Here is a 26,580-nt window from a genome sequence, read left to right on the forward strand (position 1 = left end):
CTCTATATATATATATACCCAAATATACTCCTATGACTCACACAAAAACCTACACACACACACACACACACACACACACACCAAAACCCATCACACTACCACCACCCTCACTAAATTCCATCACTAGTGATGGTATGAGATGGCACACCCTCATTGGGTGTTGCAAGTGATGGAAAAACAACCACCTCCACCCCCCCCCCCCCCCTTTAAGTCTTCACATTCACTCATTCAAAACACTTCGAATATGGATAAACTTGATACTAGTAGCGACCCTGATGCCAAAAATAATAATAAAAAAAAAGTGGATACCTATAACGGTACCAATTTATAGTTGATGCCTAGTACGGTACGTGCCGGTGCTGAAGGTAAAAAGAAGCAGTAAAATAATAGTACCGAACTGTATTTTACTGATCCTGAAACCTCAAAAAGTAGGTATTGGATTGGTACCGAAAGTACCCGATACCATTTTGTTTATCCTTGTTTTAAATAACCGTCCTTGAAAAAAACCTGTTGAATTTATGTATTATAATTATTATTATATTATTAGTGAAAATATCCAATACGAAAATGCTTAACGTACAAATACGTACGCGAATCCCGTTTTTCGCGAATCGATCCATGAAATCACATCCAAACATCTCGGAATCGTCAATACATATCCAATCAATCATTGTTTCACCGAAAAAAACAGTTTTGGATGGTTAATCGATCAATTTTTCACTTTTTTTCACAAAGACGGTTTTTGAGCGTTTAACGAGCGTTTAAGGTTTTGTGAGCGTTTTCTGAGCGTTTTAGGGTTTTGCCTTTGTTTTTTGCTTTTGAGCGTCTCGCGTACGTTAATGTACGTTAAGCATTTTCGTACAGTAACTGCATCCTATATTATTATTAGTACGTATTATTATTAAAAAACATTGAAAATATATAAAGTATTATCCGTCTCCCCTTTTGTGGTTCAATCAAAGTGACACATGTTGTGAAATGTGAGTAGGGCTAATAGTCTATGCCAGGATACAACACCACCATCACTTGCTTCATACTTCATCTGATTAATGGGACAACACTTTGACTATTATAGATGCCGGCCTCCTGAATTTTTACGAATAATACTACTGAGGATTTCAAATTTGAACGAGAGAATAAAATATACGCAATAATAGAATGAATAAAGGAACGAAACAGATAATTACTACCGGTGTCATCATAGGCGGAACATGTAGTCCAATATTCACAATATTCGTCTTTATAGTTTTCACATAAGCATATAGCTTTTTTTTATGTTTCGGCATAAATTTTGTTGAAAACGAAGTTTTAGTCATATAAAGTTTTTTTTATATATCATAAGTTATACGAATACCGCTACTAAATTGATAACGTGAAGAATTAATTAAACAGATCGATCCACGTCAAATTCACCGTCATAACACGTGTCCATCACCACCAAGTTTTATCACCAACAATTTCACACAATGATTAAAGACTAGAATGAGTAGAATCACAATGAACAATTGCATTAAATTATTGCTACACATTTAATTAAAAGCTAGCTGAATGCCTGAAGTCATCCTTAGGGAAATATAATAATAATAATATATAATTATAATAAAAAAAATTATAATAATAATTTTAAACTTTTAATAATATATTAATAATATCAATTAAAAAAATAATAATACTATTATAATATAATAAATAAACATATATATATTCATATATATTCTTTTAGCATTAATTGTGCGTCATCACTATTAATAAAAAAATAAAAAGTACATAAACAAATGTTCCAGCTAATGTTATGCAGGACTATATAAGTCATGACAGTTAGTACTTAACAGTTAACAACTTAACACACACAAAACCCTAGACACGTCACCCCTATAACACAAGACAGCCACGAGTTCCCCACGGTTTACCTAGTACCATTTCACACATCACACTTTCATATAAATCTTTACCTCATTTACATAAATCCAACACACCTTTTTATTGTCCCATATCTAGCTTTCCTCTTTAGTAACTATTTTACTTTCTACTCATATATTTATACATATACTTAGAGTATAAATATTAAGAGAAATTAATATGTCTAACCCCCCTCCACCTCCACCTCCACCTCCACCTCCACCTCCACCACCACCTCCGCCGCCGCCACCACCAGCACCACAAAATCGTGTTATTAAAGTCCAATTACCGCCAAAACCGACCGTCATGACCTCCTCTTCCTCATCCGCGGGCTCTCCAAACCGACGTAGTCCCGCGTCGTCGGGAAAACATCCGATTTATCGAGGAATACGGTCTCGAAGCGGGAAATGGGTGTCCGAGATACGCGAGCCGCGTAAAAGCAAGCGTATTTGGCTCGGGACGTACCCGACCCCCGAGATGGCGGCAGCCGCGTATGACGTGGCGGCTTTGTCTTTAAAAGGAAATGAAGCCGTGTTGAATTTCCCAGATTTTGTTGGGAAGTACCCGGTTCCAGCTTTGCCAGAACCGGGTAACATAAGGACTACAGCCAGTGCTGCAGCCGAGCTGATGAGGCGCAGCTCAGCACCGACGGCTGATCAGAGTTTGGTTAGCTCACCTGCTGATCAGCCGCCGGATCCTGGGAATGAGTTTATGGATGAAGAAGCGATTTTTGATATGCCGAATTTGTTGGTGGATATGGCTGAAGGAATGCTGATGAGCCCGCCTCGGCCGCCGCATACCGATGATGTTCCTCCGGGAGATTCTTCTGATTGTCATAATTTGTGGAACTACTAGCTTGCTTTCTTTTCTTACTTAATTTCAAAAATTCAATAATATAAAGTTATTGGAATATATATATTATTATTATTTAGGGTTTACTAGTACGAGCGTACTGTCTAGGTTTATGCATCTTGGTTTCGGTTTCTTATAACACATATGTATCATAAGAAACCTAGAAACATAAACTTGACCCGTGTGCTCGTACTAATAAACCCTGAATAATAATATATATTCCGATAAAAGTTAATGATATGAAGGTGAAAGAAGTATGCAATTATGCATGCATGAAATGATGAATCCTTGTGTTTATAATACTTATGACTGGAAGATGAAGCTCTGGGGGTTGGGTGAAGCTAGTTGAAAGCATGAGCCCACATGTTATAAGTTTTGTCTACATCATAATAAATAGGTTGAACCCTAGAGCACGTAACGTTTGTTGGTTGTTGTGGTTCAATTCAATATATACCTTACCGATTTCACTTTTCATGTCTCATCAAGTCAAAACACCAAATTAAAGGGCTTCTAGCACATGTTATAAGTTTTGTCTACATCATAATAATAAAGGGTTCGAAGGCGATAAAGATTGTTAATAGTTAATTAGGTTAGGAGTTGCTTAGGAGTATGATTAGCCAGTGTGTGAGTTAGTCGTTTTCTAAAAAATAAATATAAATTCATGTTATTCAAATAAACCGCAAGGCAGTAATTACATCGAAACAGAAAGAAAGCGGGCAACAAGTTGTGTCGCTACCCCTTTTTGAATTGCAAAACATAATCTTTTGAAAACTACATTCGCTGATTTTTGAGTTATAACATTACTAGTACTATAAATCGAAACAATAAGAGTAATGGTAGATTTATTCACCTACCTTCTTAATTTCTTGATCATAACTAGCTTGTATGGGTGGGATTTCAGTGGTGAGTTTTATTTGGTCTATACGTTTTATTGGTGGTTATTTATAAAGGATCCACCGAGAGAATGGAAAGTTGATAACAAATGATGACAATATTTTTTAGATTTTGAATGATCTTGGGACCGGTTGTAGGTCATGAGTTAATCAAGTACTCAAATAGGTTTTGAGAAATGATGAAGATCATATTAACATTTGCCTGATTTTAGTGATGATGGATTTGAAAGATGACACGGGTTTATCATTAATGGCGGACCCAAGATTTTTTTCTACCAGGATCACTTAACTCGACGTTCGATTTTTGGTTCGGATTAGGGTCGAGACACAAATAATAATGATAAGTTGTCCTCATTACCGGTAAAACATAGAGTTACAATAAGGTTTACAAGGTAAAAAGAATACTAAAGTATAGCTAGTTAATTGATTCTATTATTGATACTAATTTTAATTAATTGAATTTGTCACTCATTTTTCTTTTTTGCTTTACATATTATTATTTTTTTCAAATACAACATGTATAATTTTATATTTATAACCAAGTATAAACTTGTAGTCGAAAAACCATAATACACGTTATACATATAAAACTAAAAAAATTACAAATTGGTTGACGTTGCACCCTATATACTAGGTTTGCCTACGTCCATCATAATCATATGATTAACATTGTTAAAAAGAAGCACGATTATCAAAATGAAAATTTGAAATATGATTTGTCATCCAATCCAACACTATGTGGTTCCGTTGGCATGTCTAACCGATTTGGTTGATAGTTGACCAATATTAGACTAAACATAGTGGGTTGACGCCCCATCATACCTTGTCGCTTTAACCGCACGAACCATTTCAAGAGAGACAGTAAGGGCTTAAGCCCCCTTTGGGTGCTAAGAGGGCAATGAGCGCAAGGGTTACTTTCCAACCAATCAACCTACCTCACTCATATTTTTATGAAAAGAAAAAAAAGATTAAATGATAGTTATGTTTTTAGTTATATTATTTCGCGTTTTTAAGCTATAATTTAGTGAGAACCCACACGCCTACGCATCAATAACGTCATACTCTCGTTTTCACTTTTTGTTTAAACCGCATCACATATTGTTATTACATATGACTTGTGCATGCATAAATGTCATGCTAAAAGCATGGGAATAATTTCTTGGAATTTGCGTAAAAAAGGTTTAGGGAGGAAGGGGTGCTCCTCTAAGAGCATCCACAACAGGCATCATTTCCTGAGGTCTGGATAAGGTGTCACTGCAGCAAACAACATCACCATTGCAAACTTCACCGTTGTAGAGCCAAGTATGCCTTGAGAAGTTTTTTGCAGCAAACTTGCAACAAACAGATGATGTGGCAACCTCCCTCACATACACACATACATATTATATATATATATACACACACATTTAATATTATGTAATGGAGTTTGTGTAGGTTTGTTATCGTGAAAGAAAGTTGGGTTTTTAAGAAAAGTTTGAAATGTGATGTGGCTATGATGTGACAGTTTGTGTTAGTTTGTTGTTATAGATGCTTTAATGTATTCTAAGTTCTACCAATCTTGTATTATCATGTCATTTACATTCTTGACTACCTTAAAACATTTTAATCATTGACAACACTCATTAAAACCATATTTTTGTCGAAAAAAAATTACAAAGATGATGGATGATTGGTAGATGAGTACCCACACGCAAAATCAAACACTCACTGTCCATTTCGGGTCCTGATTACATATTTACACTACCCCATAGAGGTACCCTAATATGTGTGTTTGTTCCTCTCATTGTTTTAACACGTACCTCCAATGGCACCCCCTCCCCCCCTAATGAGTGATGTGATATCGTGGACACAGATATAACATAGATTATATTTCTAAAAGGCTGAAGTGTCAAATTTCGTTCCCATGAAAGATTATGGGATGAACATGGACCAACAATCATAAGGATTGTCCCTCATTACCTTTTCCTCCAATAAGAATATTAAAACCTTATATTTTCTTTACTTTTTCACATTCATACAATTTGTTGGTATTTAAAACTATAGTGTATTATTAAAATACAAAAAGAATAAACTTCTTTTAGCAAAAACCCGAATTAAGAAAGAGAGAAAACTTTATTTCAACTTTACCGAAAAATGAGTACCCTTTATATTGGTCAATTAAGGTGTCACAATCTGAACATATTAAATATTACAACACATAATTAGATATTGATTTTAATTGCTTTATTAAAAATTAATAAGATTATTAGTTTTGTCGCGATATAATAATCATTCAATTAGCAATGTTTGTTTGAAAACAAGCATGCATATCACATATGCATTATTGTAGATGTATTTGTTTATTTGTGAGCTAAATGAATCAACATATATTTAATCTAATGCCTATTATATATGCATGCTAGTTCAAGACCCGCATACTATACGGATAGTCTTGAAAATACAACATGAAATAAATAATTGAGATACAATAAACAATAACCGTCAAACACTTATTAGACCTTTAAAATTTGGCTATAGAAAATGCTAGCAATAAAAATTAATTAATTTATATATAACACTCGATATATATTGTTTGCAAAGTAAAGATTGTTCGAATTTGAATTATTATTCGTACTGACTGGTATGAGAGATACAAAGCAATTAATATATCTTGAATAAAGTTTTTTTTTATTAAATAAGATAATAGTTGTGTAGTGCACTACATTTGTCTCTTAAGTTATTTATTCCAAATAAGGAAACTTTCAGTTTTAGATCACACAAGGATAGATATCATGTGTTGGTATAATAATAATACAAAAGGGTTTTAGTTGGCTACATATAATAAAAACATGTGTTAAGTCAATACAAGATTTTAATGAATAAAGGGGCAACGATAAAGGAGTTACGGAGAGGGGATTTGAAGCTCCGTTTCTACGTGGCAGTTTGCACTGTGGAGGGGCAACGTTGCCCCCTTCCACAGATGATAGCCTAATCAGAAAAAAACATTTTTTTGAATTTTGTTTCTTATGCTTAAGGCAATAACCTGCCAAAGACTACTGATCATTTGTTTGTGGGTTGTAATATGGCGTAATGAAGTCTCACATAGTTGCATATTATTAGCATGCATGTGATATAATTCACAACACTATACAACCATATTACATGCAATAAAAAGAAGAGGAAACTCATTCAATCAAATGTTCTATCAAGTAGTGCTGGAATATTATCTAGAAATCTTAGAATGACAATATATTTAACAACACAAGTATCTCCGTTCCCACGATTATTGAAGAAGACACAACACTTAGGTTTCTTTGGATTAAGAATTGCTCGAAGATGCATTCCTTAGAATGATCTCAATGGATAAAATCATGAAAAATACTGGTCAATATTAACAAATCGTTTAAACCGAATGAACTTTCCAAACCTTAACAAGTTAACAAGTTTAATATACACAAGGGTTTGTTTACAATAGATAACTTGTTATTTATAGTTCCCATAGTGAGCCTAATTAAGGGCGCAAAGAGTGGTGTCGATGATCAATATCAAAGGATTGGGGTTTCGTTTTTACGCAATCAACTCTCTCCAACTTAATCTCAGTCGTAGCTAGCTCAGCCCATCCTATGATTGATATCAACATCGATTAGGGTTATGGTTATCATTGACTACAATAATGTGGTCCTTAGCATAAAAGAGAAAAGGAAAGATCACTAGACATGTATAAAATTATAAAAACAACCATCTTAATATTTTAACACCTAGATTTTGTCATCAACGGTTTATATTCTGAAGCATCTAATTCCTTTATAACCGATATTTTGTTTGTATATATAGAGTGGATGAATTAAGTCGGTTATATTAAATTTAATTAAAAGAGTTAGTTAAAAGAAGGAAAAAAAAAAGAAAAAACAAAGTCTTGTGATGGAACCTTAATTGTCTGATAAAACAAATCATGTGGGGCTTTAATCTCATACCAGAATCTCTCGTAGTAACGACCACAATATTTTATTTCACTTTACAATCTTTGACCAATATTTCATCCTTTGACTTTCCAAAATACGGCCGACATGCATGATGCAATATATACATACATATGAACTATAAATAGCTATCTTTTCTTTTTGAACCATTTTTATAAAATACAAAAAAAATGAGGTTAAGTGGCGGACCTACCCTTATGGTACAAGATTGTCGTCCTTGTGAAAAATATAAATGTAGTACCATTATTATGGTTGTGCAAGTTACGGTTCGTTTCGGTTATTATCTTAATCATAAACATAACTGTTGGACTTCATTGGAATGAGCAACACGAACAACACCGATATTTTGTGAGAACTCCTCACGACTCTTTCAATATTATTAAGAACGAAAACCACACAAAATACAATAACCCTAAACCATCTATTTATACTAAAACCTTAACTTGCTTACCAAAATACCTAATTAGACTCAAACTAGAAAACTAAATAAATTAATAATAATAACCAAAACTTATTCCTAATTTAATAAACTAAATCGACTCAAACTCAAACTCTTTAAACTTTAAACCTTTATCAAGATTAATACTTCATTCACCCCCTTAATCTTGATATGGACTCGTCAATCTTTAAAATAGTGTTGGATCCAAATCTTCACGAACCAAATTAGTAGCTTCCTCTTTTGGTTTTGGCCCGGGGCACTCATATGCAAAATGACCATACTCGAGACAATTATAGCATCTGATATGAGCTTTACCTCGACCCATACCTTTTTCCTTTTGATTTTCACTGGGTTGGAACCGACCACCTCTACCTCGTCCAACGCCACGTCCTCTACCTCGGCCACTATGACAAACTGAAATTTTTCTTACTTTTCAGACACTCATCGCGACTTGACTCAAATTTTCGGGACGAAAATTCTTTAACATGGGAATGATGTGACACTCGTCAATTTCAGGTTAACTCCGTTAACTCAAACTCCGTCAATTCAAACTTAAGATCACTTGATCTATAACGCACATCTCATTACATTTAAACTAAGGGTTTAAATGACGCTTGACAATTACTACATGTGTAGTCTTTCGGGATTTGCACCGAAACGCAAACGAATTGACGCAAACTATTGGTGAACAAATGACGAACATCATAACAACAAATACGTGATAACCTTATGTTAACATATGTGTTACTTGATTATATTATGTGTCATGCTAAACAAGAAATAAGAACTAAGTTAATTACACTAGAAAGTTAGCAAACTAGAAGTTGAGGGACTAAAGTGTAACATCTTGTTATTAAATAATATTAATCAAAAACCCTAATCCTCTCTTCCCCTCTCCCTAAACCCGACGGCTCTCTCTCTCCCCTCTCCTTGCGATCGGCAGCTCACACACACACACATATCACTTGGTTTTGATCTTGTTCTTCATAATCGGAGCATTCTACAATCGTTTCTAAGCACCTCTCACGTTTCTCTTGGTTATTTCTGCGTTTTTAAGGTATAATTATGAAACCCTAACTATTGAATATCATGTATTAAGTGTTTTATGATTGATTATTGCTAGAGGATGATTGATTTAAGTGTTAGTGATTGATATTGATGATCATATGTGGTTTTAAACGGTGAAAGATCTTTGAATCATTGATTGTTTGTAAACCCTAGAGGGTTACTACTGATTTCTATGATTAATTATGTGTATTACATGTTATGAGTTATGTCGTATGCTTAGGATGCATGTTAGATGATTGTTTATGCTTGCTGAGTTTTGACAGCAGTGATTGTTAAACTTGAACGATGTGTAATTTGTTGAATATAAAAGCAAACTGAGCTAATTATGAGTCTACAAGGTAGTACTCTGAGTCTAGTTTTCAGAAAGTCCAACCATGCCTAATTTGGAGATGTTTTGGTAAGTCAAACGATTTAAATGTGATTAAAGGTCAAAACTGGTACTGGACAGATTGTAAGTTATGTTTAGACAACTGTAACGAATTGTTAATGTGGAAATTGGTTGAGGTTGTTAACACTACAGGGTGCTATGTTGAGTCTAGTTTCTATAAAGTCCAAGTTTGTAATTTTTGGACGAGTAAAAGTTAACCTTTATGATTTTACAAAACTGAAGTGCAAATCTGAGTTGTGAGACCTGCTGTTAAGTTGTTTTATAAATATCATATCTCATGAACTACGAGACCAAATGGGTTGGTTCCGCTTCTGGAAGTTAACTTGTTGAGTTAAGAACCTAACCCAATTGGTCTTGCATTAATTGGATTTTTCATGTGACGGGAATAACAAATAACATTCTGTTACGCATGATTTTGATTTCTGTGAGTTTGCTATAATGTTTTGATCATTGTGAGAAATATATGTAGAATAAAAATACAATAAAATATGTTCTGGAAACCTAATTCATGTATGCTTTTGTGATGATTTTTGGTGAATTAATTGAGATGCTATGATCTGTTGAATAGAGTAATCTTTCAAGTAGAATTCTGTCTTGATGAAACTAGCTGCTGAACTTTGTGAAAAATACATGAAACGTGCTAATTGCTAGATAATTGTTATGTTTTGACCAATTTGCCCTTGCGGGGAGTAATTGCTAGTAATGTACACTATTAATACTTGACATGTAAATAATTGTTCACAACATGTAACGTATCACAAATGTGCTTGTTAAGTCACACACGAGTCACAAACGAAACACGAAACATATTTTGTGCATAGGAATTATGTGCCGGGTCTAAAGACTCGATAATAGTTTCGACTCTTCGAAAATCTCCTTGTTGTTATAGAACGCTAGTGAGAGTTTTCTGTGACGCGCATCACTTGGGTGACTTGTTTTTGGGAATTCTTCGCAAACAGTGAGTTTCACTTTCCCCTTTTAAACTCTTTAAACGATTTTCACTTGGGGGAGATAACATACTCCGAAAACGCTTTTGGATTTTGTTAGTAGATTATATATCACTTGTAAAGGCTAAGTGGCAAACGAAATAATTGAAGTCCTTCACACATCGAACCGTTTAGTATTGTAAAATAGCGAGTCATTGTTGAGTAGTACTACTGGGTTTGACAAACCCCACCCAACGCTAAGCTTGACTGGAGGTCGAGTGGGTGTAATCTTGGCTAAACACATTACCATGGTCGGGATAGACCTGGTGGCAAGGCACATGATAAACAGTCAGCTTCGGTGTCGAACACTTAGTAATACTTGTTGTATAGGCTAGCTACCTATCGATATATAATTGATTTAACACTATCTGGTAACGCAAAACGCTAAACGCAAAACGCTGAACGCAAAACACTAAACGCTTTATCTTACATAAACTTGTGAACTCACCAACCTCGTGTTGACACTTTTAGTATGTTATTCTCAGGTAGCCGAGGCGGGTGCGCGGTATAGGATCATGCATTGTTTTGAACGTTATTGATCATGCAAACTTGTCTTAAACTGTTATCAACTGAGTTTTAAGTCGTCATGCGTGACACAACTTTTGTCTTATGGTTTTTACGCTTCCGCATTTATTTACACTTAAACGTTTCCGTGGCTTGAAAAACTTTATTTATGGTTTGATTATAACTAATGATTCCGATCCTGTTAGTTCACACCCTCTGACGGTAAAACTCCGTTAGTGGATTTGAGGGTGTGACAGCCACGTCCATGGTCACTTTTCCCTCGTCCACAACATTCACAAACATCCTCTTCTATCTTCGAACTTTCCTGTCCATCAGTTTTAGTTAGCAACAACTTACTTTGTCCGCTATCACCCGTCTCATCTTGCTCTCTGATTCGTTCCTCACAGGCCTTCAACCTGCTTATTGCTTCTTCGAATGGCATGGTGTCAAGATCTGAATACTGTTCAATAGAAGCAACAATCTGAAGATACTTCTTTGGCACCGAATCTAACAACTTTCGCACTAACACTTCATCTTCGAGATTTGAACCAAGACTAGTATATCTTGAAACAAATCCGGCTAACTTTCCAACAAACTCTTCAATCGTATCCGTCTCCTTCATTCGAAGTTGCTCAAATTCTCTTCTTAAACTTGCTAAACGTGCCCTTTGGACCCTGTCAGCACCAAGAAACCTTACACGTAAAGCTTCCCATATGTCTTTCGCACTTCGGTTCCTAGCAACTTGAAGGAGCATATCCTCTGGTAAAGCTTGATAGAGAATTGCTCTTGCAATCTTGTTCTTCTTTTCATCAACGGCCCACCGGTTACCGGATTAATTGTCTCCCACAACCCTTGTGTATCCAAAACTGACTCCATTAGAATTGTCCAAGTGTTGTAGTTCGTTGTTGTCAACTTTGGTACTTGAAACGAGGTGTTGTTGTTTTCTCGAACCGGGACATTCCCTGCATTGTTTGCATTATCAGCCATTCTTTTCTTCTAATCTTCTTAACGTCACACAGATCGTCCTCTTTGATCGCTCACACAGATACGATCACAGCGAATCACACAGATTTACGCTACTGCTTCTTTCAACGAATCACACAGATTAACGTTGCGTCTTCTTCTTTCAACGAATCACACAGATTGACGTTGATTTTTCTTCTCGATCGTTCACACAGATACGACCGTCTACGTCTTCTTCTTGATCGTTCACACAGATACGATCGTCTTCTTCACTGTTTGATTGCTATACTATTGCAACCCGTCTTCTCAGGTGCGTTTGATCTTATTCCTTGTTGTTCTCGTCTTCTGTTCGGTTGCGTAACTCTTCTGCCTGCTCGATCGTTCTTCTTCGCCAATACACCTTTTAATTTAATCTTTGTGGCTTTGTGCGTTAATTAGAGGTGTGTGTTTGCTTCACCTACGTGCCTAGTAGGTTCTTTTTTCTAATTAATTCCCACCGTTGCTTTTGACTCAAGCAAGCAAACAAACTGCTTATTTTTCTTTTCTTTTTCTATATATCAACAATAGTTGTAGCCACATATTTTTTTTACCACTTTACTTGTGTGCTTTGAATTAATTCAACCGTCTTTGTAAATAACTAGACATGCAAATCTGCCTCCTATATTTTTCGATCAAATCAGCCTTGACTTTCTTTCTCTCTTTATATTTAGTCTTCTTTTCTTTCGACGAACTACACCTCCCAAATATTAATTCGATCGACCTTCAAATTGCATTGATATGAGCCTACGCTTTGATACCAATTGTTGGACTTAATTGGATCGAGCAACACGAACAACACCGATATTTTGTGAGAACTCCTCACGCCTCTTTCAATATTATTAAGAACGAAAACCACACAAAATACAATAATCCTAAACCATCTATTTATACTAAAACCTTAACTTGCTTACCAAGAAACCTAATTAGACTCAAACTAGGAAACTAAATAAATTAATAATAATAACCAAAACTTATTCCTAATTTAATAAACTAAACCGACTCAAACTCAAACTCTTTAAACTTTAAACCTTTATCAAGATTAACACTTCAATAACCGCTAGCTTTGGCTATGAGATTTTATTAACCATAGCGATAACCAAACTTTGGTTTCGGTTAATTGTTTATATATGAAGCTCGGTTATGGTATGGTTTAAGTTAATCTCTAGTAATTAACCAAGTCAAGTTTGATATGATTTAAACAAAATAAACATGTCAAATAAATTTGTGACATCAAATGGGAATTAAATGAACGTTAATATCCACATATACATATTCTCATAGTTGTTCGTTACAACAAGTCAACTTTGGCATATATACCTAACTCACACATATATGTATGTTCATCTTAACGTAAGCATGTATTAATCCTTCCGGTTAATTTTGTACAGTTAATATTTGATTATGGGCACCCTTAACTTTAGTCATAACCGATAACCGGTTAATAAAATAATCTTGACCATAACACCCTGTTAATGTTGGTTATCGGTTAAAGCTTGCTCACCCCTAACATAGGGCTTAACAAGGGTGGGCACATGCCCACCGTCCACTGGCGTCTAGCCTATATGCGTAGTGTAGTTAACGGTCCAATTATCTTATTTTAGTTCAAGTGCCTACCCTATAAAACCTCGAGCTCAAAGACCCAATTTTCTTATTTTAGTTCAAGTGTCCACCGGCGTTTGTTAGTGTAGTTAACGATCCAACTTTCTTATTTTAGTTCAAGTGGCCACTAACAAAACCCCAAGCTTAAGGCCCAAAAGTTAAAACAGTTTTTGGATCACAGACTCAAAACAAAGTCTTTATGAATTTTTATGTAATCCTTGTTCATGTTATTTATTTATTTATTTGTCAAGTTTCTTTCCCTCTTTTTAATCATTTTCTCGCTTGGTAAATGAATGATGTCTTCACAAGTAATATAAAAACAATATTCTCATTTGTTATTCTATTATATAATTGTATTGATCATTTATAATAATGAAATTAAAAGGGCCTGAAAGTTCATTTTGCTTTGTGTCTCTAGAATGATGTTGTCGGCCATGTCCTCTTGTTCACTCCGTAGGGAAAATTCTTGGATCTGCCGCTACCGACCCTGCAAATTATTACAATTGCCAACTAAAAATATTTATGACATGTATGTGAAAATTTTCCAATTCCACCGCTAATAAGCTTATTTCTATTTTTAACCCACAAAAAATAAGCTTAGTTCTATTTTTAACCCACCAAAAATATGCGTACGCCTAAAGGGTTATTACTTTCTTTGAATTTCTTGCTACTAATAACATGTTCATATAGATAGCTCAATAAACAAACTGACTTTGGATCAAATACAAATGAAATGTCTGACGATAAGTTATCTTCAACTCTTTGTTGACGGGTAGTTAATGAAAACTGAAAACCTAGATGTTGTTCTCTTGGGATGCCTCAAGTGGTCACTTTCTATTAAAGAGAACCATTGATTGAGTAATTATTAAGGCAACATGCATATTTATATGAATATTGATATATAGTTATGATGTGTACCTTAAATATTCATTCAATATAAGTAAATACCCTATGCACAAACATATCTCATAACATGTGTGTTAGTTAGTACTTATATACCATATCAATATACATGTATACGAACGGTTTCATTATAAAGTATTTTTTACATAAAAAGTAAAAAAAAAAACAAAAACAATATGAATGCGAAATAATATGAATTTGGTTATCATTGGTTCTACAACAAGGGAATTTGCGTCCATTTATGTTGTTGGTTCTATAAGGAAGGGTATAACTACTTGGTCGTAATGTAATAGTAAATTAACACAGTTTGAACAATAAAACATCACAGTATTAAAATAGTGCGTTTTGCTTTTATAAAAAATGCATTTGTAAAAATAACAATAACAATATATTTGTACTCGAATCAAAGAGAATACAAATCTTAAGTTATAGTATGATCTAAAAAAATAAAAACAAGCCATATATGTCACTTGAAAAGTTAATGAAATTAGTATTTAATAAATAAAAAGTTCAACATAAGATAAATTTCATATTTTATCCTCTCAAGTCTCTACCATGAATAAATTTTACATCAATTTTAACCTTTAAATTAGTTTGATATATAAAGTCTACAATTCTTACTAAGTTTTTAAGCAAAACATAATGTGTGAATGTTAATTTGTGTAGAGATGTGTTGTATATTTAGAGTAAATTGTGATTAAAATCCTGAGTTTTTGTTGGGCAAAAATAAGTCTTATAAGCATTGAGGGATTTTTTTTTTTAGTTGGGAGTTATAAATCCTAATACTCGTAGTCAAACATGAACCGTTGAGAAGGATTGAAACACTGACAAAAAGATGATATTAGAAAGGAAAAATGGTGTAAACGAGCCAAATTAAGCTAAAGTTTTGGTTCTTTAGCTTGAAAGAGCTCAGCTCAACTTGATTTAAGCTCTATACCCAAAGCTAAATCCGAAATCGATTTATAAAGCTCACTAGCAAACCATATCCATTTGAATCCGGCTTTCACTTAGTTTGCAAACAATATGTGTTCCAAGGTATGAAAAAGTGTGTACCATTGCCAAAAGTTTATTATTCTGATTTTTGTGGTTAGTTTGACTTTTTGTAACATCTTCATAAGAAGATTATTCCTTAAGATAATTATGACAAACCCCACTTTTATAGAAATTAAATTATGTTACAAATGTTGATAGATTAAACTTGTTTTTTTTGTTATAATTAAATGCTAATATTCTTAATAAAACCCGTTTGCCTTTTTCTTTAACATATCTTGAATGTTTATGGGTGAGCATGATTGTAGTGTATGTTTTATGCACTCAACTTGTCTGTAGTAAGTCGTGAATGTTTGTTTATTTATGTTATCACTTATTTATACATGTTTTTCACTATCTATCTATCATCATAAACTAGTTTATATTAAGAACATCAATTACGTCCACCAACACACTACAATCTTAAACGCATGTTCATCACACCCACTTACAGATTATCATTTGTCATGGTTTGAAAATTTTCGATTTGTCGTCATCATGATAAGTACTAGATTTCTTCTTTGGTGCATATGTAAAGTATCCCAAAATTCGACTATATTTAGGAGTTTGCTATGTATGTAATATCATGCTTAAATTGATCTATTTTGACGGATTTTTGATCAATTATTGATAATGTGACTCCAATTTCACCTTTTTTTTATTCCATGATTTTGACACTTGTTTACCATTTTGAATTTCAATTAAAAAATTATGCTAATTTTGGCCAACTTACTAGTTACTATCTTGATTTTATACAATTTTGATCTACATACGCTCTTTGTGACCTATTCTTAATCTTCTCTTAGATATATACATATATATATATATATATATATATATATATATATATATATATATATATATATATATATATATATATATATATATGAGCATGAGTAACTTGAAACCTTGGGTGAGGTGAATAAATAAACTATGAAATTGACAAAATGAGAAAAATTTCAAAGGTTAATTTAATTAACTTGAGTCAATTGAACCAAACTAAACCTAGCGTACATTTGCTCATGCTTGTCTCGTTTTAGCAAAATCAATCGAGCATTTTTAAGTAAGCGGCGAACGGGTTGGACAACACAGACGATAAATTGCTTTATTTTTACCCAGTTAATAAAAAAAGGGAGATTTTTTTACTACTAATAAACTACCCCATGAATGGCCGACATACAAACCCCCCACTTCCAAATTTCTCTTTGTTAGATTTAGTGTTCATTAATTGGTGGCATGTCTTCACCCTAATATTTTGGCTTTTAGAACCAATTTATAATTTTTTGATAATTATGAAACCTTTTAGTTAAAAAAAAAATTACGAAAATAATTTTGTCCTTGGTCACATGTATAACTTTAGTAAAAGGTTGCATGTTTAAATGATATGTTTTTTAGTAAATAATATATTTAAAAAAATTTATAGGGATTGATATGTTTATCATCAATAAAAAAACATGTATAGGTTGGTAATCATGTTGGTTTCATGACATCCTGATTTCAAGCCTCTTGTCTATATCTTGTGGGTTGACCCGCCCCGCTCGATGTTAAGGTGGGTGCATACCCCTTCAAGCCCCCCCAGTCTAATGTGTGTCTTGTCTCGCGCGAGCGAGGTAAGATAGATACTAGACTTAATAGTTTGCTTTTTCAATAGGGCTTGTTTTTTCTTTTTCTTTTCTTGTACATGCGTTGCGCGAAATTCCATCCATTTGGTTAAAACGAATCGTCAATGCACGTGGTTGGTTGGTGTTGACATGCATCAGAGATAGAGACGTTATGTGTCAGACCTTTCGTGTGCTCGAGGTGCTACAGTGGCCTTTCACGTCTCCTCATGCAGTGTCAGGAACACGTGTCGCGCTTATGTTGGCCTACGCCTGCGAGTGGGGGCGCGTGAGCGTAGGTCTGATTATTATTTGTTTCTCTTTCTCTCCCCTGGGCCTATAAAACCAAACCTTTTGAACGGTTTTTTCTTCATCTCCACTGTCATTTTCAGAGCTTTTTCCTATCATTTACATTCCGATTAAGAGCTTTCATCTTCGTCCCTGAATTCCGTGCTTAAAGTAACCATATTGTTCGATTCGCAATTGTATGTCTGATAACCCAGACACCACAATTTTCCCTAGTAAAGGTCGTGTAAAATCAGTGGTTATGTCTACTTTGAAGAAAACCGGCAAGGGTATTCGGGTTGCCGAGGCTTCGTCGGAGGAGGGGGGAAAGAATAAAACGGCGAAAAGATGGGACGAGATCCCCTGCAAGTTGAAACAGCCTGAGCTTGATAGTCTCATTGCTTCTCAGGGTTTTCTCCCTGAGTATGGTTGTCTGCTCCCGGCAGCCGGGCAGACGGCGGCGGATCCTCCCGCCGGCTATATCTCTTTATATTCTCACTTTTTCACCCGCTGTAATCTTCGTCTTCCGATGACGAGGTTTATAGGTGCGCTCCTCCAATTTTACGGGATTCATATATCTCAAGTCCATCCCTGTGGATTAGTGCGCATGACTCATTTTGAGTTCATGTGCAAAGCTCAGCGCGAGGAGCCCACCCTTCGGCGCTTTCAATTTTTTTATAAGCCGAAAATCCAAGATTCTTGGTTCTCATTCACACCGCGCAGTCAGAAGGTTAAGTGCTGCACTGTTACCTTCAAAAGCCTTCATGACTGGGCTGAAAAAATTTTTTATATCAAGGCTGGTGTTATTCCCATTCGTATGACCATGCGCGCGATTACTTCCGCGCCCGCGGATGATGACGTTCTTAAGAATCCATCTGGCGCGTGGGTTAAAAAATTAACTGCTGAACCATCCCCCGCCAAGAATATTTGCGAGGAAGCGTTGGTGGGGGTCGGTATGAGCAAGAGGTGGACTGACAGCGAGACTGAGCATGTCATCCATGTTGATGGCTCAGGTGGGTTGTTTGTTCATTGCATTAATTTTGCGCGAGTATAATTCGTTTTGCTGATATCACTTGTCTTGTTTTATGCAGAAAGCAAGGAATACATCCACGCCGCCTATGACGAGCATACAGAAGGTGGCTCTGTCGCCCTGAACGCTGGGGAAGTTGCTTTCCCTGATCGCTTCGATGATATGTTCATCCCTGTCGACTTAGAATTTTGCTTTGACAGCGATGCGCCTGGTAAGCCCTTGTATTTGTGTTTAGGCCCTTAGAATACCAAATTTGATTTTAACATTTCTGTTGCGCGTATTGTAGATGCGCTCGCTAATTATGGGTTGGAGCCTGTGGAAGAGGAAGGGGATGAGGAAGAAGCTGAAGCGCAAAAACTCAAGCGCAAGGCTAAAGGCAAAACTGGCGCAGGGCCAGTAAAAAACAGAAAAAAGATGATGCCTCTGTTGCCCAGAATCTTCCTCCTACTCAAGTGAAGGGACTTGAGAAAACCAAGGGTTTTACTTCCAAGTTTTCCTCGTCTTCTTTGCCTCAAGGTATGGGCAATCCTCCAGTCCACACGAGGTATGGTGCTGCCACCTCATCTCTGCGCGCGACAGACAAGGGAAGCGGTGCTGCGCCTGCTGTTTCGTCTTCTCCAACAGGTATACTTTGTTTATATTTTGTGGTTTTATGAGCGTGATTCCGATGGAGTTATTAATGAAGCTTTGTTCACTCAAATGTTTGTAGAGCCGGCAACGTTGGTGGCTCAACCTCAGGCGCAGCAAGGTGCCAAGGCTATGCCGAAAATTGTTTTGAAGTCCTCTGTTTTGCCCTCAAAAAGGGGGAAAATGGACTTCATGGCGATGCTTAATTCGCGGACTGCGGTGCGCCAAGGTATTTATTGCGCTTTGATTGTCTGATTTTTTATTTTAGTTCAAGTCATGAATCATTTCTCCTTGTTGGTTTTTCATAGGAATTATAGCTGGCACACAAGCTGCTGGTGGCAATGCTAGCGCTGGCGCCGTTAATTCTGCTCCTGCTCCAACAAGTACTGAATCTCCCCTCATTGGGATCACTAAGGAGCAGGAGACTATATTTCGCGCTACTCTAACAGCGTCAAGACCTCCCTCACCTCCTCCTGCGCGCAGCCCTGCTCGCGAGACTATTTTTGATTCTTCTAAGTCGCAGGAGAAGAGACCTGTTATAGAGGATGACGAGGAGATTAATTTTGAAAATTCTGATGGTGGCTGCGTAAGCCCTATAGCGCCACGAGATTTCGTGGCGCAGCCTTTTTCTCATGGGGCAGGCAGGAGCTCATCAGCTGGCGCTAATCTTTCTGCCGGTTCTCCTCAGGTATAAGTTTATTTTGCTCCGCTGTGCAGACTTCCAAATTAGTGTTTAGATAACTAAAACGTTTCTTTGCGTTGCTTTGTGTTTGTAGGGAGCCGATCACATATATCGCCCGAGCTGGAGTATCACTGAAGAGAGCTCATTCCAATCCTTGGGCGTATGTGAAGACTTTTGGGCTCACTCTGTTCCTCCAGCTGAAAGAAGGTTTCAAGAGGACCGCGCTCGCGTGGATTTGCTTAATGACCACCTTTTTGCTGGGTCTGCGTTTTTTGCTGCCTCCTAAGAGCTTCGCAATGATTATATAAAGGTACGTGATGCCCTTGTGGAGGCCAAGCAAGAGGCTAAGATTTTTTCTTGGAATCTTTCTGATGCCCAAGAGAAAGCTGAGAAACTACAAGCAGAACTTAGCGAGAACCGGGCAAGTTCCAACGCTGCTTTTGTGAAGCGCGGGCTTGAGCTGCAAGCTGCGCGAGAGAAACTGCAAGTGGCAGAGGCAGATGCGGCAAAGCACGCGCGTCAAGCGCGTGACCTGGAATTGGCAGTGGAGGCGCGTGACCGAACTATTGCGCAGGTTAATACTGAAAAATCTTTGTTGGAAAGTGAGGTTGCGCGCCTGAAAGAAGAGCTTATTGCTGCGCAAGCAGAGAAGAAAGAGGCCTTGGCGGTGGCGGCGTCCGAAAAGGAAGAGCGGAAGCAAGCCAAAGAAACTGTTGAGTTGTTAAACTCTCAGATTCCTGCTTTTGAGACGTCTGTCTCTTCTCTTGCGCAGGATCGTCATTGGCTGATTTCACAGGGTGTGACTCGTTGCGCTTATGCCATGAAATATTCAGACGAGTTCCAGACCCTTGTGATGGACTGTAATGCGGCGTCGCGCTTGGTGGGTCGGGCCGAGGGGTTTAAGGATGGTTATGAATATGGCATGCTAAAGAAGAATCCATCCGACTACCCTTATCAGCTTGACGCTGTCTGCGCTGACATGGCTGAGGTGGGGGGGGGGGAAGTACTTAAATACTCCAATTCCCATCCTTGAGCAGGTATTTTAACCTTAATGAGTTTACTTGACTTATTTTCATAATCTTTTGTACTTATACTGTTCCTTGTAGATAGCCGCACTTGCTGACCAGCCCGATCTTGGCGCTTTAAAGAAATTACTTGATGAATGTGAAGGGATTGGTGGCAATGATGATGGCGCGGGCAACGCTACCTCTGCCAGCGGCTCTGGCGTGGCCAAAGGACCTACTCCTGACGCTATCATGACAAAAGACGACTATATTCAAGACGAACAGCTTGATTATGGTAAGTTTGGAGATGACGAGGAGCGGGCTGCGCCAGATGCTGAGGGAGGAAATAATGATGAGGAAGATGAAGAGGCTGATATTAACATAGAGACTTGAAAAGCCCTTCTTGTTTTTTTTTTTTTTTTTTTTGTGTTTGTAGTTTTTACCTCATCATTTGTAAATTTGTAAACTTCTATGTTTCGGAATGAAATTTTGTTTTTCATTCCAGACGTTAAATATAAAAGCAAATTCGTAAGTTTATCATGAGAAAACATATAATATTTATTAATACGGAGACAGATGTAACACGTGATAGTTTCTCTTAATAAGCATCCTAATGAATTACAACTAAAAACTTACACGTTTCCTAATTCAATCTTAATTCTACTAAAAGATTATAAATGTTATCCTTCATTACAAGGCATTATATACATATAGAAACTTACAAGTTTACACGTTAATATTAACTAAAACATAAAAATGGAAGCTTAAAACTTTGTTCTCTATTTGTGATCATTTTTTGGCTCAAAGATGAAGGTAGAAGAACAAACACTATCTTTGTTTGGGATTATTTTAACAAATAGAACAAAATGGCAACAATTTTTTATTTGTTCTTCAGGGTTCTTCTTTGGGTACCTTGTTAATGGCATTTGTGAGGTTATGTGTTTCTCATAATATGATATTAATATAATAATATTGATTCTTGATTTTGCATGGAAATCTTGAATATGATGTTAACTAAATAGTATGTCTTTTTATTGCAGGAGTATGTATATAACAGGCTTCAATTTTGGTACGTTGAGGTAAAATAAGGGTGATGAACGGGTCGTGTTTGTGGGTTGACTAGTCAAACCTGACACGAACTTAAATTTTGACACAGACCCGAAAACCGTGTCTGACACGAATATTCACAAGTTGACATGAACACGGCTTGTTTAACCTAACTTTTTTTTTGTTTTTTTATTTTGTTTTTGCATATTAATACTTTTACAAAAAAAATATATATACATAAATGTGTATTAACAATTACATTTTATTATAAGTCATGTGTATTTACAAGCGTCAATTCAGGTTTGTTGGGTTGAAATAGGGGTGATAAACGGGCCGTGCTCGCGGATCAACGAGTCCAACTAAATATGAACCCGAAAATCTGAAACGCGTCCAAAAATCATGTCATACGTATTATCCCCAACACGACGCGGATATTTGATCTTTGACATGAGCACGACCCGTTTAACCCGACTATTTTAGTTTTTTTCTTTCTTTTTCTTTTTGCATGTTAACACTTTACATTTCAATTTAAAATATATATATATATATATATGCATAAAACAATTACATTTTAATTATATAATGTTATGTAAATTTATCTTTTAAAGTTAACATTTTGTCATAAAAATGCCCAACCAACTTAATTTATGGCATAAACCAAATCTTTGAAAAACTAAAATAAAAAATAAAAAAAGGTTAAACAGGTCAACCCATGAACTTGACGGGCTGCCATAAAAACGGCCCATATAGCTAAACAAGTTCGCATGTTCACCTGAAACTGACCCAAACCCGTGTATAGTAACCCAACCATGCGAGTTTCATGTTGTGTCAGAAATTTACACCCAGTGTAGAAATGGTTGACGTATACGAATTCTAATCAACTCTAAGATACTATATTAATCGTAAATTTTCAGTTACGGGTGGTATTTCACGTTCGTGCAAAGCTTTATCTACTTATTGCTCATATACATTCAAGGTTTTACGCCTAAACAAATGGCGAATCCTTGGAACATATACATTAAGCTCTCCGCGGTTCTTATGGGTTCTCAAGGATTAACCAAAGGGTCTTTGGCTTTCCTTAATTATCCTGCACAACTCATGTTTAAGTCCACAAAGGTATGTAACATGTTAGTATGTTACATTGTTACCCATGATTTCTTTTTTTATTTTTTAAGGATTTTTTTTTTTTTTGGTAACTAGGTAGTGGTTTTTTTTATATGTTAGTATGTTACCCATGGTTTCTATTTTTATTTTTTAAGAATGTTTATTATTTTTTTTAACTAAGTAGTGGTTTTTTATATTATAGGTTGGCGGATGCGAATTCTTCACCAAATTTTAATATTATTGGTGTTGTGATGGTTGCGGGTCGTTAATTATGGATTCTTTTATGGGTAATTTGCAAGAAGCGATTTTTACGGTTAATCCAACTACTACACAGGTAATCACTAGGAATGTAAATCGTGTTAGGTTGGCGGGTTGCAGGTTTGTGGGTTTAGTTGATCAGCCCAAATACAACTTGTATTTTTATTTGTGTCAAAAACATTAAACTTAAACCGCATACACTTAATATTGTGTAATTTGAACATGACCTGTTTAACTCATTTAAATAAACATGTCAAATGGGTTGCGGGTAATAATAAAGATGTAAACTTGTTATATGGGTCATAAGCGGGTCAGTGGGTTAATCTGTTTAGCTAAACAGGTTGGTGGGCCAACATGTTTGACTAAACGGGTTAAACAGGTCAACCTGAACACGACCTTTTTTTAAATGGGCTATATCTTCCAACCCATAACTTTTTTTTCGTTTCATGTTCGGGTTTGTTTACGGGCTTTAATCGTGCGATTCTCTCAGATGGAAATGTTATTCTGCTCAACGATCGTCGGGTTACCTTTTCTAGTTCCCCCGATGATTTTAACGGGAGAATTATTCAAAGCATGGAATTCATGTTATGAAGTAAGTAAATATATAAAATTATTAGATCATAAATATATAAATACAATGTTTAATCCATTAAAGATTTTATCTTTATGTGATATTGTGATGTTAAACATGCAGCATCCTTATGTATATGGAGTCTTAGTGTTTGAAGCCATAGCCACATTTGTCGGTCAAGTATCGGTTTTATCACTCGTTGCTCTTTTCGGGGCTGCTACAACTGCCATGGTGATTATATTGTCACACTTGTTACAAAAATATAAATAAATAAAACATGACATGTTAATGATACTAGTGTTTATTTTTTGTGTATGCAGATAACTACTGCAAGAAAGGCGGTAACTTTATTATTGTCCTACATAATATTTACAAAACCGTTGACTGAACAACACGGGTCAGGGCTCATATTAATAGCTATGGGCTTGATCTTGAAGATGGTACCTGATTATAAGTATAATCAAAGGTTAGACATGTCTCTTAAAACAAGTGAAACGAGACCCGAATGGACAAAAGATTGTAGATGTTGAAACAAAGAGGCCTTTGGTGTAATAAGTAATATGATGTTAAGAGTGCATAGATAAAATTATGTGTGTATATATATAGGCATGTCTAAAAGAAACTATACTGCTAGTTGTGGTGTTGATGTTATATGTTGTTTGTCTAATTGTCTTGATCTATATTTTTATTTATCACACCCACACAGTCACAAAGAACTGAAGCAGCAATTATGTTCATGGGCTGTTAAGTCAGTTGTTTTTTAATGGGCTCATTTCCAAAAGCTATGAGAGAGGCCCATTTAGCCCAATAACCAAAGTTGTCTAATTGTCTTGATCTTGTATCAGAACTATAAAATTCATTTTATTTCATAAAGGTTCAAAATATAACAGTTCAACCTTTTTATTTTTCTTAAACCTTAATATATCAATCTATTTATTTTTATTTAAGTATTAGTTATTATTTTTGTTATTACTATTTTGTTCATAACTTTGAGATAAGTATAAAATTTTTAATAAATATTTTTCTATTAAATTATGAAAAATGGCATTACACATCAATAAACTAGTTAAAGGTTAAAACTTAAAATATCTGCTTTAACTAGTCTGTTAAAAGCGAAGGCCCGAAAACACAGGATCATCATCGCAAATGGATTGTTTTCGCCAGAAAAACAAAACCTGGTTCAAACACAGGTTTATTTTTATCTGCATGCTTATATAAAACGTGAAAAATTGGTGTTTCGATGTATTATCCCATCATAGATAAAGACAATCAAAGTACCACAAGTAAATAGTGTCTACACATTACAATCCTAAAGTGAATAAACATTTAATTTTTTAATATTATTATATAACGTAATAGTTTGGTTGATATATTGGTGTTTCATTTTTATAAATAAAAATGCTACAAGTTTAATTGATGTAAATCAATCATAAAAAATGTAAATCAATCATAATGGAAAATAAATCATCGGTTCCCAATAATTTAACAACGTAAGCCCGTGAGAATCATAACTCAGCTTTTTATTTTACTTGTCACGTGTAAGTGTTTTTTATGTTGTCCTTTTATATATTTTAGTGAAAATTATGGAAATGATTTAAAAAATATATATTACTATTATTATTATTATTATTATTATTATTATTATTATTATCATTTCATTTGATTTTATGTAGGGAAATAAGTTTTTAACCAATTTGTTTCTTATAACTAGCTCCATACATTAACATGTCTTCTAGGGTGTTTTATTTGTTCAGGTTTCGGTTTTCTTAGGTTTGAATGTTTTCGGTTAAAAATGAAAACTGAACAGAATTCAAAGCCGGTAAAACTGAACACAAATTCTAATTTGGCCCGATTTAAATTAAAAACTATCGAGTTTAACAAGATGGGTGTTCATCGATTCATAATTCATGTTCCCGGTCCAGTTTCCTTGATTTTGTAATGGGTTAAATGTTTAATGTGTTGTACAAGAAGAAAAATTGATATCCCAATACGTACATATGTAACTCGGATTCCTCAGTTTTAACCGAATTTAGTGATGAACCTAACCGCTAACCAGTTAGGTTGTTTTAGTTTGGTTGGACAATGCTTAAAGTCTTACACACTCCACTTTTTTTTAAGAACTTGATTTATTAGTTTTATTTTTAATTTAATAAAAAGTAAAAAATAATAGTGAGATAATGATTGTAACAGACTTTATCCATTACACTGTTTTGTTGTAAAACGCCTTCACGATGACGTGACATCACATGGTACAAAACGTTCTTATAGGAACTTCATTCACTATACATAGTTTTATATTTGTATCCATAAATGCATATTTAAAAAGTAAGGTAAGTAATAAATGTTAGAAATCCAGGTGGTTAAATGACGTGCCCTACAACCAAAGATTATAAGGTGCAAATTATGGTGTATTTATCCTAGAATTTTTATTTTTTTTAAAAAAAAATAACATTGATAAAGTAATAATAATAATAATAATAATAATAATAATAATAATAATAATAATAATAATGATGATGATGATGTATAAAGTTGAAATTGCGTGTGACAAGCTTCAATGAGTTTATAACAATAATCTAAGAGGACCTGGTCTGTATATGTAATTGTTTCCATGGTTGGAAAGAAGGCCTCCTTTCTATCCTCTTTAAAGGACTTTCAACAACTTTTTCAGAAATAATGAGACTGTGTGGCCCATAGCTTAGCAGGAGCTACCTTTATTTACAGAATCATACTTATTATTGTTGCTCTAAATGATTAGATTTTATACTAACTTATTTGTAATGTCTCATTCTTTTGTCTTTGTATGTATATTCATTTTTTTTTTTGGTATATTGATTTTTATTAGTCCAAACA

General features: G+C 35.1%; 1 protein-coding gene and 2 pseudogenes across 1 annotated transcript; 2 read left to right on the plus strand and 1 right to left on the minus strand.

The window, feature by feature from the left end:
- The first annotated feature begins 1,705 nt into the window (after window positions 1-1,705).
- Window positions 1,706-2,811, plus strand: LOC143625396 (ethylene-responsive transcription factor ERF027 pseudogene; annotated as a pseudogene).
- A 2,910-nt stretch (window positions 2,812-5,721) lies between these two features.
- On the minus strand, window positions 5,722-11,610 carry LOC143625352 (uncharacterized). Its single transcript, XM_077095701.1, has 2 exons — window positions 11,346-11,610; window positions 5,722-5,816 (listed from the first exon to the last, which is right to left on the minus strand). The coding sequence occupies exons 1-2, from the start codon at window positions 11,608-11,610 to the stop codon at window positions 5,722-5,724; spliced, it is 360 nt and encodes a 119-aa protein (XP_076951816.1).
- Window positions 11,611-21,554: 9,944 nt separating this feature from the next.
- Window positions 21,555-24,273, plus strand: LOC143625397 (UDP-galactose/UDP-glucose transporter 2-like; annotated as a pseudogene).
- The last annotated feature ends 2,307 nt before the right edge of the window (window positions 24,274-26,580 follow it).

The sequence above is a fragment of the Bidens hawaiensis genome, unplaced genomic scaffold (assembly GCF_021521415.1).
Source record: "Bidens hawaiensis isolate Kalapana, Puna unplaced genomic scaffold, B.hawaiensis_p1.1 tig00004105_1, whole genome shotgun sequence".
NCBI lineage: Eukaryota > Viridiplantae > Streptophyta > Magnoliopsida > Asterales > Asteraceae > Bidens > Bidens hawaiensis.